General features: G+C 47.3%; 6 protein-coding genes across 6 annotated transcripts; 1 reads left to right on the top strand and 5 right to left on the bottom strand.

Annotated features, from left to right (window-relative positions):
* Nucleotides 1-570: 570 nt before the first annotated feature.
* Nucleotides 571-2,804, bottom strand: N7537_009169 (origin recognition complex subunit 4; the record flags this gene model as incomplete). Its single annotated transcript, XM_056900223.1, has 2 exons — nucleotides 571-1,191; nucleotides 1,257-2,804. The coding sequence occupies 2 exons, from the start codon at nucleotides 2,802-2,804 to the stop codon at nucleotides 571-573; spliced, it is 2,169 nt and encodes a 722-aa protein (XP_056748891.1).
* A 108-nt stretch (nucleotides 2,805-2,912) lies between these two features.
* Nucleotides 2,913-4,545, bottom strand: N7537_009170 (opsin family protein; the record flags this gene model as incomplete). The annotated part of the gene is made up of 4 exons (XM_056900224.1): nucleotides 2,913-2,933; nucleotides 3,023-3,215; nucleotides 3,662-4,341; nucleotides 4,420-4,545. The coding sequence occupies 4 exons, from the start codon at nucleotides 4,543-4,545 to the stop codon at nucleotides 2,913-2,915; spliced, it is 1,020 nt and encodes a 339-aa protein (XP_056748892.1).
* An 862-nt stretch (nucleotides 4,546-5,407) lies between these two features.
* On the bottom strand, nucleotides 5,408-7,353 carry N7537_009171 (uncharacterized protein; the record flags this gene model as incomplete). The annotated part of the gene is made up of 4 exons (XM_056900225.1): nucleotides 5,408-5,638; nucleotides 5,689-6,189; nucleotides 6,272-6,788; nucleotides 6,842-7,353. 4 exons carry the CDS (start codon nucleotides 7,351-7,353, stop codon nucleotides 5,408-5,410), a joined length of 1,761 nt encoding a protein of 586 aa, XP_056748893.1.
* A 1,224-nt stretch (nucleotides 7,354-8,577) lies between these two features.
* N7537_009172 (uncharacterized protein) lies at nucleotides 8,578-10,713 on the bottom strand (the record flags this gene model as incomplete). The annotated part of the gene is made up of 3 exons (XM_056900226.1): nucleotides 8,578-9,657; nucleotides 9,711-10,630; nucleotides 10,683-10,713. 3 exons carry the CDS (start codon nucleotides 10,711-10,713, stop codon nucleotides 8,578-8,580), a joined length of 2,031 nt encoding a protein of 676 aa, XP_056748894.1.
* A 1,701-nt stretch (nucleotides 10,714-12,414) lies between these two features.
* Nucleotides 12,415-13,050, top strand: N7537_009173 (PaaI family thioesterase; the record flags this gene model as incomplete). Its single annotated transcript, XM_056900227.1, has 2 exons — nucleotides 12,415-12,513; nucleotides 12,637-13,050. The coding sequence occupies 2 exons, from the start codon at nucleotides 12,415-12,417 to the stop codon at nucleotides 13,048-13,050; spliced, it is 513 nt and encodes a 170-aa protein (XP_056748895.1).
* Nucleotides 13,051-13,340: 290 nt separating this feature from the next.
* N7537_009174 (secretory pathway gdp dissociation inhibitor) lies at nucleotides 13,341-15,126 on the bottom strand (the record flags this gene model as incomplete). The annotated part of the gene is made up of 8 exons (XM_056900228.1): nucleotides 13,341-13,429; nucleotides 13,485-13,742; nucleotides 13,792-14,343; nucleotides 14,394-14,739; nucleotides 14,790-14,817; nucleotides 14,878-14,937; nucleotides 15,001-15,025; nucleotides 15,081-15,126. The coding sequence occupies 8 exons, from the start codon at nucleotides 15,124-15,126 to the stop codon at nucleotides 13,341-13,343; spliced, it is 1,404 nt and encodes a 467-aa protein (XP_056748896.1).
* Between the last annotated feature and the right edge of the window lie 259 nt (nucleotides 15,127-15,385).

A 15,385-nucleotide genomic window follows, 5' to 3' on the forward strand; every position in this document is an offset into this window, starting at 1 on the left:
TAGTAAGCTATATACATGAATCCGGAATTCAATCAATCTAGGAGAGACGTTGACTAACTTGAAGTGCCAGAATAGGTAGCTACCCTAGGCTACGGCTGCTACTAAATACCATCAAAGTACCAAAAAAACAATGAAAATACTAATATAGCTGTAATAGAATATAGTGCTATATACGGTATTATGGATATCTAAAGCTTGGGGTGTTGTATATAAATAAGGTATTTGCACCAATACCAGGACATATCTCGGTGGAAATGGTATAAATCCCGAGGGCTGGGTTTGGGTTGAGATATGTTTATTTCCTTGTATAGAATTCTAGGGACTGTTATGCATGGTATGCTGGTTTCTTTCTTATATATTAGCCAGCACAGGACACTTGATATCAATTCCAGAATGACTTAGTGGAGAGAGAATGACTGGAAATAAATTAAGATGTATTCCAACTACCAACTCCTACCATGGTAAATGATAGACAGGATAGTCAGAAAGCCAAATGATATGCTCGCCACCAGCGCACAAAAAAGTAACACGGTAAGACATGTTCGCAACGTAACCAAATTGCTGACAGGTCTATTCGCGCCACCACTGACCCAAAGCACCACCAGAGCCCGCCATTTCAACGACCTCCTCGAAACTGATTTCCACACGGAACATCTGTCCGTCGGCAGTGCCGTTCCCACTGCCGACAGGAGTCACAAGTCCCCAGCTAAGCAGCTTTTCCCATGACTCTCGGGCCACATCTCGGCCCCAGACACGACCAGGTGTGGCAGCAGCTCCGGACACCGAGGCGGATATCTTTGCGGAGGTCAGGAGCCGAACGTATTCTGCGTATGCGGCGGGGAAAGAAAGCGCAAGTGGCGACATGCTATGTGATTGAGATCCGTCGTTTCCGGGGTCGAACAGGGCTGCCAAGCGAGTTGCGGCTACCAGCAAAGCCAGTGGCAGTGATGAGGGACTGGATGATGTGATGGATGTGGAGAAGGGGAGAGGTGCTGGGTCGGGGCAATCGAGGGATTGGGAAGCGAAGCTTTTCGGAGTTGGGACTTCCGGTATGGGTGCGTCGGGGGTCGATACACTTTGTAGCAAGTCGCTGATAGGGAGAAGCGCACTGTTGAAAAACTCCTTTGTTGATTTGGTTTGGTTGTATATACGCTTAAGGTGAAATTGAAATTCTTTGTCGTTCCATATATGCTATTTTTAAGAGAGGTTAGTAAGGATTTAATTGACTGGATAAAGGGATATAGGACAGATCTTACCTTGAGATATTCCTTCCATCCACCAAGCAGTGTATTCCATTTGTCTGACTCTACTAGAGTGCGTTCAGACCCAAGTTCATCTGCAATATCGACCATTTCGGCGTCACTGAGATCCAAACTCCCTAGGCAGATATCTGAAAAGGTCTCGAAGGATCGAGGTAGAGGAACGTAAGTATAACGATGACTAAATCGACTCTTGACACGCTTCTCGAGCATTTCGGTTACATCGACCTTTGTCGTGAGCCCAATGACCGCGATGGGGGCTTTGCGGGCCTGGGCAATATCAAACAGATTATACAACAGAGTCTGTCGGGGGTGAGTGACGAATAGGTCGAACTCATCCAACAAGATCACAATGGATTTCGCAGCAGTCTTTGAGCCTGGGTCCCCAGAAGCCCCGAAGAGCTCCTCTGGGTGCGACAATAAAGCCAAGAGCGTCGCCATCGTATCCGCATAAGAGCTGACCTTGGCCGCATCGTCCTCGGTATGCATTTCACGGCCAAGTTGACGCCACATCTCGCGCAAAGCGAGACGGTCATCTGTGTGCAAGAATCCATTGAGACGAACGACATGGAAATCATTGCTGTGCTCCTTTCTAAGGGACGAAATTATGGATTCCACAATTGCGGTCTTGCCGCATCCTCTAGATCCAAGAAGAAGCATAGAGTTACCCTCGCCGACAGAGACGGTCTGTTCAATGAGCTGATGTACTTTTTGGTATTCAGGTTCGAGTCCTCGCACTGGAATCTGTCGTTTCCCTGACAGCTTTTCTAGAAGAATAGTCGAAAGGATACGCAGTTCGTTCCCAAGGCCCGTCTGACAGAGCGTTTGGAAAATTCCAGCATATTCCGGTAACGGCTCGGAGACATCAGCGGTCTCATGCGCCTCCGGCTGGTCATGATAAAGGTCTTGCTGGAGTTGCATCGTATCGAGGTCATCCAAACCGTCCTGATATTCAGGCGAAGGCGACTTCTCTTTCGGCTCAGCGGCCACGGCTTTCTTGGATCTGGGTTTCGCGATACTTCGCTTCGATCTGGTCCTTGTGGTTGTCCGAGGGGCGGGTTCCGGGGACGGCTCATCGAGGTCCATGTCATCATCGTCATCATCCTCCTCCTCCTCCTCCTCCTCCTCTTCGAATTCAGGCTCGTCTTCGTCTTCCACTGGAGATTGCCTCGGCTTTTGCGCGCTTCGGGTGGCACGCGCAGTTCGTGAAGGAGTGGCAGCTGGTTTCCTCCTCGATGAGGATGTCACGGCTTCTTCCTCATATCTCTTTGGTGTTTTGCGCTGCCGCCCACTTGATCGTGTCCCAACCCGTGCGGGGGTTTGTGCCTCCTCTTTCTTGTCCTCAACATCTTGGCCTGCCGTTTCGGGGTCTGCATTGTCTCCGCGGGTAGATCGACGCCGTGAGGCACTTTTTACCGGTGTGGGAGAAGCTCTGTTGTTGTTGGGAGATGACGGGATGGAGAATATGTCTTGATTATCATTTCCCATCTGGATGTCTCCATCAACGTCCTCGGAGACCCTTCTCCTCTTGGATGCTGGGGCCATGGCTGTCGTTTGAAGAATGGAATCGCTGGTGTCGGGGAGGTTCCAATTGGATGAAAAGGGGATTTCGTCTGGGCAAAGGATCCAAAACAGGAATCACTAGTGGTTGTACTATTGGATAAGCGTTTGCGCCTGTGTCGAGGAGAATCAGATTCAACCAATGCTGTTGATTGCCGACCAGCTTGAGCCTAGGAGCTTTCGCCCCGAATGCATGGACTTACAATTAGAAAATCAATGGCGCGTTTGTCGTTAATCAAGGCCAACAAGCGCAGCCCATCCAATTCCAATTCGAACAGAAGACCTGCGTGGTTCAATTGTTGGTTCAGTCGCTCAAAGGGTCGGCTGGACAACAATTGGCCGATTTTGGCCTCAGGCCGAGACGCGTGACGCGAAGTCAGGTGCTTCCCGAGGTCACTTTAATAAGGAAGTCCTCCCTTGCGAAGACTTGAGATTATTCTTTAAGATTGTCTTTACTGTATGGAGTTTCCAGAACTTCCAATCGGAATTCAAACAAGACAAAAATGAAGAGCTGGAGTGGGCTTTAATAGTCCTCGCCTAGCTGTACGATTGAGTGGAAGGTTACGCACTTTGTAGTAACTGAACAGGAAATTAACAGGTACATCATACTCGCTTTACAAAATGAAGCATGTTGCTGTGGAAATGAAGGTTCAAGTATCTAAATAACCAGAAAATGAAAGAAAGAGGAAAGAAAGAGGACGAAACAGGACGAAAAAAAGCAGATCGATCTAAATGGCATGTAGTCATTCAAGACCAGCATCATCCCCCACAATTAAAGCATACTAAATAATCTCTAGGAAGCCATAGAAACATCAGCAGCAGTTAGAGGAGCTTCCTTCCACACATCCCCACTCTCTCGACTGGGCCGACTATCACTGAATGCGATATTCAACTTGCGATAATCCCAGTTACGAGCGAAAAACAACACAGCAAAGGTCAAAACCGGTACCATCAGCAGGTCGAGTACACCAAAGAAGACAAAGCCCCCGGTAACGCCAATCACATTACCACCGTCAGTCAGACCAAAGGCGATGGGATACAGCAGCCATAATAGATTCAACCACCCAGCAAGGAAAAGATAGTCCCGCTCAATCCCAAGCAAGGCAGCAGCCTCACGACTCTCGTTGATAGTGCTCATGGCGAGAATGAGCCACGAAAACGTGCCGAAGGCGAAGAATCCCCATTTGTAGGCCGTGGTAGTGTAGGCCGATACAAGGTAGCTTATGACCCAATACCAGGCGATAGCGATGTTGCAGAAAATAGTAGTCCAGGAGACACCTGATATCAGACCAAGACCGAGCGCGAGCGATGGGAAAGCAACGACCCAGTTTATATATTTGGCGTAGAACATTTGGCGGACGATTCCATTGCCGAGATGATCGATTTGCTCAACGGCACTCCAGCCAAGATCGGATGCCTGGGCGTAGTAGGTTATAGCACCGACTAAGAGGGTGAAGGTGAAGAGATAGTGGAAGACTCTTTCGCTTTCCTTTGCTGCGAAGGAGAGTACTAGGAGTACAATCTGTGGTGTTCGATGTGTGAGTAAGGTAGTCAGGTGCAACAATGTCAGGATTAGTGCTAGGGGCACAAGAGAACTCACGAATGACAGAACATAGATGGCCGTGACAGCCCAAAGCCAGTCGGACCCGTGCACGGAAAGAGCTTCATCGACACCCGTGACGGTATTGGTGTTGAGAGCGGTGTTTGCTCGCCCAATGAGACTCATCGTGAGATTTTCAAGGAATTTAGCCTCGTGCAACCTCTCATCAAAATTAATAATCACTTTTTTTTAGCCGTGTATATCAAAGACGTGTGAGAATGTTCTCGGAGAAGATATAAAGATGGATAGAGTGAGCATTTCGGCGAGCAAAGGGTTGCTTCTTATAAGAATGGCACCAACACGACTCGGCTCTGTATGTATCGAGAATCTGAAATAAGTAGATACTATCGGGAACGCGGAGACTGGTTGACCAATGCCCATGCTTGAGTGTGTAGAATCTATTGTGCCGTGGACGGTGACCCTTACACCGAGCTGGCAGGTTTGTAGTGGAGCTTCCACATTCATAGTGCTCTATAGGAGTGAAACTCTAGACGACAGCCTGAAGAGACAGCTCTATCATTGGTTGTTTATCTTGGTTCTTACTTCTTAGCTGGTTGATCGTAAATTGTTTCTTGTCCTGCGTTGGGCGCATGGAAACTTTTTTCCGACTATTGTTCCGAGGCGCTTGATGCTGCCTTAAACTAAGACGACTCCGGTTCTACGATGAGTCAGAACTCTGAACTAAGTGCATATTATCTGAAACACAAGGACTGATTGGCCACTGATTGGCCAATGCCCATGCTTAAGGATGTGTTGTAGAATATAGTGCCGTGGACGGTGGCCCTTATATTGAGCGGCGTAATAGATAGGGGAGCTTCTATATTTAAAGTAATCTATCTAAAGGAGTGGAACTCTATACTACATTTAGACCGAGGCTAAAGAGAAAGCTTTACCATTGATTTTTGTCTTATTTTCTTATCTCTTCTTCCACAATGTGATATAGTGTCGTTGACAAGATAAGCGCTAACAGATTCATTATTATTACACGTTAGTTAGAAGTGGCCCCTTCACCAATGTGATTAAATAAATCATTTGTTTTAGATATGCAAGATCGTGGCAGCAAATCCAAAAAGCTTTGCTCGTGGTTATTGACATTTTTCAGATCTCGGAGAATATGGAATAGCTCCTGGAGACGGCTTTGAAATGGCTCGCCAGTATGCATGCCGTCGTAAAGAAACTCGGCGCACAAGAAGAGTGGAATAGGCATCAGTGGATGGACCTAGTCGTAAATAATTAGCAGGCCATGGATGATCAGAGAAAAAGACTTACTTTGGCAAATGGTAAGTCGCGCAGTGTCGAGGCCAGATGGATTATGTTTGTAGACGCTTCAAGGGCCCGATTTTGAGGACCAAATAGATCAACATTGGCCTCCTGCTCGCCGTCGGGAATTATGGCTGAGTTCATTATGGTTTTGCAGAAGTAGACAACGGTAGCTTGACCAAGGATGCTGGCGAATAATAACAGGGGATCATAGACGTCTGTGGGGGATGGATAATACTGCGACAAGACCTGCAGTCTTGTCGTCAGGAGAGTTTCCAGCCATAGACGCTGCTCCATATAGTCTATTGTCATTCCCCCGTAGGCTTTGGATATGTGGTACTGCTGAGTCTGGAGCAGGCTACGCCCACAAATAGTAACTAAAATGAGACACTCGTTGAATGGTGAGCGGACTTTGAGACCAGGGTCTGTCATAGCTTCCGATAGGAAAGGTCCCAGCTGATGGCGCCCGGCTTGAAACTCTGCATCCAGAGCTGGAAGTCGGGTGCAGATCTGACAATTATAAAGCGGGTGTCGGTTAGTTTATGGCTTGGAGAATCTCTGGAATTCTTTTATTTTAAATTGGACTCCTTACCACGTGCTCATTTAACGTGATGGGCCAGTCATCGCGTATGCTGATAACATGATCAAGGAAGTAAGCCATCCAGAACACCCGACGTTTCTCTTCAATCTCAGTCAAGTCACCCATCCGAGAGGAGGACCCTTTTCTATCATGAGGGCTGTCGATTTCATGATATCGCATGGTCTGGACCAAACGAAAAGCTCGGCCAACGCTCATCCACGCCTTTTGATGATATGTCCGCATTGATTCGAATATTACAACAAGTACCCATGCTTGAGCCAGCTCCGTAGTCAAGTTTATCTTTTCATTGGCTTCCAGGCTGAGATGCTCCAGCATCTGTTTTGTCTTCTGGTACAGTGGCTCGATCATATTGCGGAACTGAGTTGACAGAAGGGAAGCTAACGTCCACATGGCATACTGTAAACATGTACGCGATGCGGATTTGGTAGTAGATTTGGACCAAGACAGATACCGTCGCTGATGGAGAATGGGAATTGAATGGTGCACGCGGTCCAAGTAGAGCTGGTCTCTGGTGCAGATTTGTTAGCGGTCTTGTACATGTCCCACAAGTCTGTTGCTTACAATTCTGCCCGCACAACACCCGTGGGAGGCAGGTAGATGTTGATCGACAGGGTCGACGATGATGACAATCCATGGGAAAGAGAAAGCGAGTCAGCTGCCTCCGGAACAGAAGACGTCGCGGTCGGTTGCCATAGCCCCGTGATATTGAGCGCAGCGGGGTGTATCGCGTCTGTAGGTGATGCTGCGATTGTCCCCTCGCTGCTGCTTTGGGTGTTGCTTTGGTTTTGGATCTGGAGGTCATCTGGTTCCTGGGCCGAGAGGCTGCTCTCTAGCATAGCCTCCAGTTGCTCGACTCGACTCTTCAGGGCCCTTAGGTGCCCTTTTTTTGGTCCTCGAGTCCCACGTGGTGTGGATTCGCATACAATATCTGTGTCCTGGCAGACCCCGCATTGCGGTTGCTGCCCATCGCAGCGAAGCTTGCGGCGTCGGCACTCGTCACACGCTGGACCTGGGCGCTGACGCCCGCGTGTTGTACTTAGTGACATTGCTTCTGCATCGATATTGAATGACATGGATATGAATTTTGAAGCGACGGAGTTTCCTTTCTTTTCTTTCCGCTCTTAAGATTACTATGAGCTAGAGCCAGTGGGGTGGTAGGCAGCAGGGTAGAGAGAAAGCCACAATCCGCTAGGCTAGCTGCATAATTCCAAATCATTAAAATGACACGATAAACAACCTAGCGATCTTGTTTGATATGCCCTACTAATAGACACAGTACCGCCCGTGCGGGATGTAATAGATACTCCGGTGACCACAATAGATACTCCGAGCAAAAGAACTCCGGTAATTTGACATAGACAATTTTTAGAATTGATTTGAAAATATGCCTGAGAAGAGCCTCTCACCTTCTACCTAAAAAAAGATTTAACAACCCAGAGACAAAACACCGGCCTATTGTATAAACATCTGGAATCACGACCCTAGCTAGCACAAAATCTGTATTTGCCTACAAAGGTATTCGATGCTTGTGGTTATTTCAGGCTCCGTTAAAGGGCTCATTTCAGAAATCATTAAGGTGCGGGTCATCCCGATGAACTCATGATACTAACAGTCCACTTGCTATACTAAAGACAGTCAACACAATGCCACCCTTAGATGGCTATAAGGGCGAATCCTCGCCATTAAACACAACACGAAAGGAACAAGGCACTATATACCACCCTTCTAGAGTTTCCAGGGGAGACTCAGCTTCAGGATTTATTCATTTCAAACTTCAGCAAAGAGGTCCTTACTTTTCTCCACTTATGCCAAATAAGGAGAACGCAACCGAATGAATAGACTTGTAGCGGTGTCAAATTGTCCGGGAGCACTTCGGTTCAACGGCTACAGGGCCATGTCTAATTCTTCCGAGCAATACCAAAAGGCCCGTAAATAGGATAACTATAATGAAGGATCACCTTATTTCTATAGCTTGCTACATCTCTATAACCGGCGAGCCCCTTCGCATTCATATTGTATGCTTCTACTCCGTAGTTAACTACCATGGGACCGAATATGAAACCTGCGGAAACGACTACACAGCTAAAGCTAAACCCAACCACTAGAACCACCAGGGAAGCCCTACTATTAAGCTGTAAAAGTTTAACATATCATTGGCTAAAATTCCATATGTGCTGGAGGTTGATCATACCCGTGCCTTTGCTCCAATTGCCAAGACTACTCGGCCGCGTTCATTTCACAACTAAACACCTAATACCCACCAGGCGCTTCATTCGAGAATCCGATCGCGTTTCGAGCTATGCTTTCCGGCGTTTGGGACTAGGTTCTTCGTCAGGCTGAGCTTTGCCCTTCCGTTCGGGAGAAGTCTCATTCGATAATTTCTGAGCCGCTTTAAGCAACTTGAACCTGAATTTGAAAGACGTATTGACTGTAGGGAAGATAAACTCAGCGATCTTAGGGTAGTCTGATAGCTCGCAGCCCACATTCAAGAACGCTTTGTGGATCTTGAGCAAGTTGGCCAACGTCATGTACCGGATGTTGCTGTCGACTGGTACAAAGTTATGTTCCTTATTTTCAATCTTGCACATAAGCTTAGGCATCACTGCACGTGGGGGTTCTTGTATTGTCCAGGAGTCGGTTACGTACTCTCGTTGGTACTCGCAGCGGGATGCTCCGTTTACACCAGGACCACAGCAGCGTATCTTGAGCGAACTAGCACAGCCCTGTAGATCTTTACCTGTGCGACATAAAGCATCCTTCCAGGTCGGATTTAACCCAGCCAGCCTGACGCGTTTAATGCTCCTCATTTCCAACCGAGTGTGGCGCTGTTTTGGGTCAGCAGGCGTGAGAGCTGGCCATCCATTGCAGCCTTGTTGCCCACAACCGGCCCCGCCTGGAAATGTACTGTGAATCACTTCGATAAAATAGAATTCTGGAACTGCTGTAAGAAAAAGAGGGAACCCATCATCCAGGAAGGGCTTCTTGCACATACTGCAGGTGCGATAAATCACCTCTCCAGGTCTTCCGGGGATAGCCTCAGTATTCTTAAGAGATGATCGATTCGTCTGTCGATCCTTCTGGATCTTTTCGAGCAAAAGAACTCCGACCAAAACGGCAAGATCGCGGATTGAAAACTCTTTGTAGTAAATATTATTCGTGTCCAACAAAGCAAACACGTGCTCTAATTGCTCCCGGGTTGTCACCGGTTCCCCACGAATTTTGAGGCTATCTTGGGATTGTATCCAGGTTTGGAGATCATCTGGGAGATCTTCGAAGTCGCAGCATTCGTCGTCATCGCGGTCTGTCTCGATGGTCGCGACCCGGAAAGACTCCACGGTGGAGCGGATTGCTGCGTACCTGCCCCTTCGTCGAAATTCCTATCATAGTTTAGAACTCTTTGAAGTTTCAAATCTTGTAGTTGACTACTTACCTGGTCTTCTAATGACAAAACCTCCACTGAGGGTACCTGCATGGGGACCGGTAGTTCCAGCGCTTTCATTCTATCGATAAGAGCCATTTCAGTTTTTATCTTGAGCTCTTTGAATTGCCGGGCGACTTGTATTCTCATGCATTTTTCCGGAAATGCCTTTTCGAAAGCATCCATGGCCAGCCTCTCACACTCTTTTCTTTTGGTCTCTGCTTGAGGACTAAGGTGGGCAAATCCTCCTCTCACAAAAGCTGATTCGAAGTAATGAGGTATCCCAGCTTGTGGCAGTTTAGCGAGTTGCCTAGCCATTAAAATGGCTAGGTCTTGGGGCTTCGAGAATTTTTCGTCGAAAATGGGACCACGCTTAGACTTGGGGAAGAACGCAGGGTGGTATGCATGGACGACGAACCGCTTCACAGATGTTTGATCGTTGTCAACCTCCACCCACAACCTCACCTTCTCAAACTTTCCCCATAGGGGGAAGGGCTTGAGAATAGCGCTCTTGGAGAGGTCCTCGAACGCATCTTTGCCCATGCAAATCTCCACCGTCGCCCACATATTTGTCCGGAGCTTTTGAACAAAGTCACGATGAGGCTTCCACAGATCGTCCGTGTAAAACTTTTTCATGTCCTCAGTCCTTGTCCGTACATTCAGAGAATCGAAGAGGATACAGTCAGAGGACGAGAGCCCAACATCATATAACAGGTTGATTGTTGGGTTTGTTGGGTCGTCGGCCTCTTGGTTGTTAATATCCTCGACATAGAACGTAGGATTGATGAGGTGAACAGCGAGCGCCGATTGTATTGACCCGCTTGGTTGGGTAAAATATCGCGTGTGCTTGGCGTTCAGGCGTTCCCAAGCGCTGGTATCGTCTTTGATCAAATCCGTGAACGTATCATGCCAATCCCATTCACTACGAGTCTCTATGTATATGTTAGCTCAACATAATGGTAAGGAATAGAAAGAAACATATACCACTGGGCAGAAGAGCTTCAAGGGCTGCCATGGAGGGAATGTACTGTGAGATAGCCTCCAGCTCTTTTTGGCAGGGCTGCTCGATCCAGCAATTCCCAAAAAGGCGGAAATGAAGTCCTCCTGTCATGCTGGGTGATATCGGTGGTGGAGAAGTCGGGATTATCATGGCTACTACTAAGGGGGGAAGGAGGAGAAGGGATCATGACCTTTTTAATCTAATGGGTATTTATACCATACAAACAAACCCATCCAAAAAGGCTCAGCCTACTAACAAACATACAGCCATAGGATAATCCATCAGGAATAACATTATGGAGAGCAGATCACGACCAGGCGAATACTAGGCTAGTGATGTTGCACAAAAGCGATGAGGTAGTGAAAGACATATCCTAAGAGGATGATAGTCTCGGACTCGAAACTAGAAAGGTGACGTCATCAATTTCGGTTTAAGTCTCCAATACAATAAAACCCCATTTTCTAAAATAACCATAACCCCCACCCACCAGTCCTTGACAAATCGCTTCACTTTTTGTTGTAAATTAGAGAGAAATACCTGGTTATCTATCTCAGTAGGTAAAAAAGAGAAAAGAGAAAAAAAAGCCCAACGCCGGGGTCGAACCGGCAACCTCAAGATAGTCTGTAGATGCATGGTCCGAAGGCATGTACCAAGTAGAAATCTTGCGCGCTAACCATTGCGCCAGTCGGGCCGTCGACTAATGGCGGCGCTTCTGGTTGTAAATTAAGAGAAATGGTCTAGGTATCTAGAATAAGAAGACAAAAAAGAAAAGCCCAACGCCGGGGTCGAACCGGCAACCTCAAGATAGTCTGTAAACACATAGTCTGAAGGCTATAATATATCTAGTAGAAATCTTGCGCGCTAACCATTGCGCCAGTCGGGCTGTTGTTATGGAAACTCGGTTACTATGTCTTATATATTTCAAGTAGATAGGATTAGACTAAGTGTCATTGCTTGTGCAAGTCAGTAATCTGATGATATCCCCCGTCTATGGAGGACGACTGCCGGAACCAGCTATGGGCCAGCAAAACTAGTTCAGTCGTTAATAGTGCATTCTATGACCCCTACTAAGCTGCCAGATGACGGAAATCACGCTGAAGATTTAAAGGACTAGAACTGAGGCGGAGTTCCAAGAATATGGATAATAATGTATTTATTATCTTGCTTTAATCTACTTCCTACCGCCTATAACGTACATATGGGAAATTGGACGCTATTTCCTACAGCACGCTCATAAGTTCTAGTATTCTCGCTGTAAAACTGGGTTATAATAAATCTGTCAACGCAAACAAAGTGGTATCGTCTAGTAGTATATAGACCAATAAAGCAATAGATTCTGTATTGAAGAGGAAGTGAGAAAATAACTAACGTCTGCGAAATCAACTCTATACGCCTAAGTGACACACTGTAATCCGGGAGCCTTACCGAAACCTGGAGCAGCGTCGCTGTCAATAATATTACACCGCAATTAAAAATAGGTGGATAATATGTATGTATTACTATGTAACGTACTAAAAGATAAAATATAGAAATATGAATATATTCCCAAATTTAAGCATTATCTGATCCATAGTAACATGGTCGGCTTCACCACAGCCGAGGTCCAATATGGGCGATCCGAGCTACGGCTGTGATACTTAGTCTTAAGCTACCTCTACTTTCAACACTTCTTCCCTTAACCCACTTGATTTTCATTTGTCATTCCTTTCAGATACAATGTCAGGGAACGCAATCAGCGCTCCATCCAGGAAACTGGACGAGTTCGAGGAACTCGTCTACGAGTATACGGCGCGAATGGGCCTAGGGAACGAAGGCGTAAGTACTCCGTACCACATGCAGCAACATTACATATGTAAACATATGAACTACATTTCCCCTACACATCACGGTTACGCACAATTTCCCAGGTGAATCCAGCGCTTACTTATTTCAAAAAAGCATTGGGACGTCGACGGTCGCAGCTGTAACCTCCGCTTCGAATCCGCAACTCGCGGTCCTCCGGCTACAGTCTCGTTCCTGTTGACGATTACCCCCGCAATGAGCAATTACATGGGTAACCTGCACGGGGGCTGTGCTGCTACTTTGATCGATGTTCTATCAACGACTATCTTGTTGGGCATTTCCAAGCCGGGGAAGTTCTCTTTCGGTGGTGTTAGTCGCAATCTCAAAGTGACTTATCTGCGGCCTGTACCTACGGGAACTGAAGTGCGGCTTTTTTGTGAAGTCATTCATGTTGGGAAGAGGTTGGCTTTGCTTCGGGCTGAGATTCAGAGGGCGGAGAGTCGGGATGTTTGTGTGATTGGGGAACATGAGAAGGCAAATACCGATCCGGAGGTGACGCAGAGGATTTGATTTGATTTGATTTTGGTATGTGTAGAAGGAGGATATTATATATTCTCTCAGGGGTTTAAAGGTACTTGAAGATCAATTTGTATAGATCTCATTTGCATCAATAAAGATGACAAATTCTATCCATTGTACGAGCGAAGACTGTGGTAGTGACTAGAAATATTGTGTTTCGTTTGTTATGATAAGGAAGAGCGGGCAAAGAACAGAGAGACTATCGCACATGTCCAAGAGAAATATAATCAATCGATCTAAGCAGTACTAGATTACCCGGTTGTCAAGACCAGTACGCGTTTTTACTCGGTGGCCAGTTGCTGGTCTTCCCGGAGACCCTCAACCTTCAACTCCTCGCCAGTGGCACGGCGGTACACGTCACGGACATCATCTGGGAGAAATGATTAGTCGACAATTCATAAACTTTCCATCGTAAGATAGCTTACCAGTCGTAGTCTCGAAGTGTGATGTCGCGTCATAGCTCTTAGAGATGAAGATGTTGGACTCCTCGCCATTGTCAATGGGCTCGTAGAGAGGAATGGGGGGACCCATGAACTTCTCCTCGATCTTGCCCAGACGCTCGAAGCCAGCCTCAAGCTCAAGGTGGTGGTTGGCATCGTTCTCGGCGATGGTGGACACGATGGCGATGTAGTATCCCTTGGGGCAGACGTTATGCGCAGACGAGACCATGGCAATGTAAATATCTGGAGAGGTTAGTGTCCTGTAGATAAATCGGGACCGTATAAAACTCACCGTGCTTGCGTCCAACCTGGGACTGGGGAATGATCAGCTGCACGGAATCGCTGCTGTCGGTCTTATCGATGGGGTGGTTCAGAATGCAGATAGCCTTGAGCAAGTATCCAGTGACCTTAGACTTGCTCGGGAAGTAGGAAGGATCAGCGATGATCTTCTTGGTCTTGGTCTCAAACTTCATGGCCTCGGATTGGTCATCACGGTCCTTCATGGTGGCCTTGATACCGGAAACCTTGCCGTTCTCGTAAAGCACCTCGTCGACGTCGGTGTTCAACATGTAGGTACCACCGTAGATGGCAGACAGACGAGCGAAGCCCTGGGGCAGCTCGCCGAGGCCGTAGAGAGGGTAGATGTAAGGCGATTTTCCATAACGTGCCATCGAGTTGACATACAGGCGGATGCGGTTAATGGTTTCGACAGCGGCGCCGTTCTGGTTGATATATTCGTCGGAGGGGTACAAAGCCATGGAGTGACCGACGAAATCGCGAGTGTTATCTTCGAGGCCGAACTTGTCGTAGACCTCCTTCATCGTGCAATTGTGGATGTTCAATCCTGGTTTTTATTAGCTAACCCCCGAACTGACTTAGGCTGCAAATACTCACCCTGGTGACTGGCTGGGTCATCCTCCTTGAAATCACCAACCCACTCGAGGAACTTCTTGGCACGTCGCTTCTCGAACAAGCCCATGAGCGATGAGCGGAGAGCTTCACCAGCATCCGAAGGCACCTTAGCCACGGTCGCCTTGGGACCCTTGCCCTGCTGGACATAGCTGCCAGCAATCTGCTTGAACTCGAGGTACCGGGTAACATCCGTGGACACCAAGATGTTGGTCAACTCTCCATTGGACATGAGCAGCTTGGGGACCAAGTCGATGTTCCAGTCATTGACCCTCCCGTATTTCTTCCATGGCTCCTCGCCGGGGCTGACGTTGCCGTATTTCTTGAACAGCTGCAAAAGGGTGTCAATAGGGTAAGTTGGAAATGAATCGGTGCACATACTGCTTCGATATTGACGGAAGCTGCCTCTCTGTGGCTATTGTTAGTTATTTTGATCTTGGTGCCGTCATCATGAGCTTCTCCGACTTACCCTCCATAGTGATCATTGCGATCGATGTGAAGGACCTTGTTGCCCTTAACACTGAGGACACTGTAGTTGAAAATAATGAGAAAATGGTAGGATTATTGAAATCCAAGCTCATCAAAGACCTACCCAGACAAAACACACTCGGTCAGGCCTAAAATAAAATGGTCAGTTGTTGACGTTGGGGGGATGGCGGGGTAGCAACATACCAGTGCCGAGCACCACAACGTCGTACTCTGGGGCAATCTCGTCCATAATGAATATGAAAGATACTAAGGGTAGAGAAAGATAGAAAGAAGATTCAAGAAAATGAGGAGGAAGAGAAAGTTGACTACCTCCCCGCGGATCAACGAAGCGGTAAGAAAGGGGAACTATTTGGCGGATCCGCCACTAGTGAATTACCTCACGATATTAATGACATGGGACAATCTGACTTCAATGAGCCCCTGAATATATATATACTTGGGTTATTTCATCTCAGGGGTAAAATATGACCAGTTCCCAACAGTCTTAG

Source organism: Penicillium hordei (assembly GCF_028827395.1).
Source record: "Penicillium hordei strain IBT 12815 chromosome Unknown utg000005l_segment0_segment0, whole genome shotgun sequence".
NCBI classification, from domain to species: domain Eukaryota; kingdom Fungi; phylum Ascomycota; class Eurotiomycetes; order Eurotiales; family Aspergillaceae; genus Penicillium; species Penicillium hordei.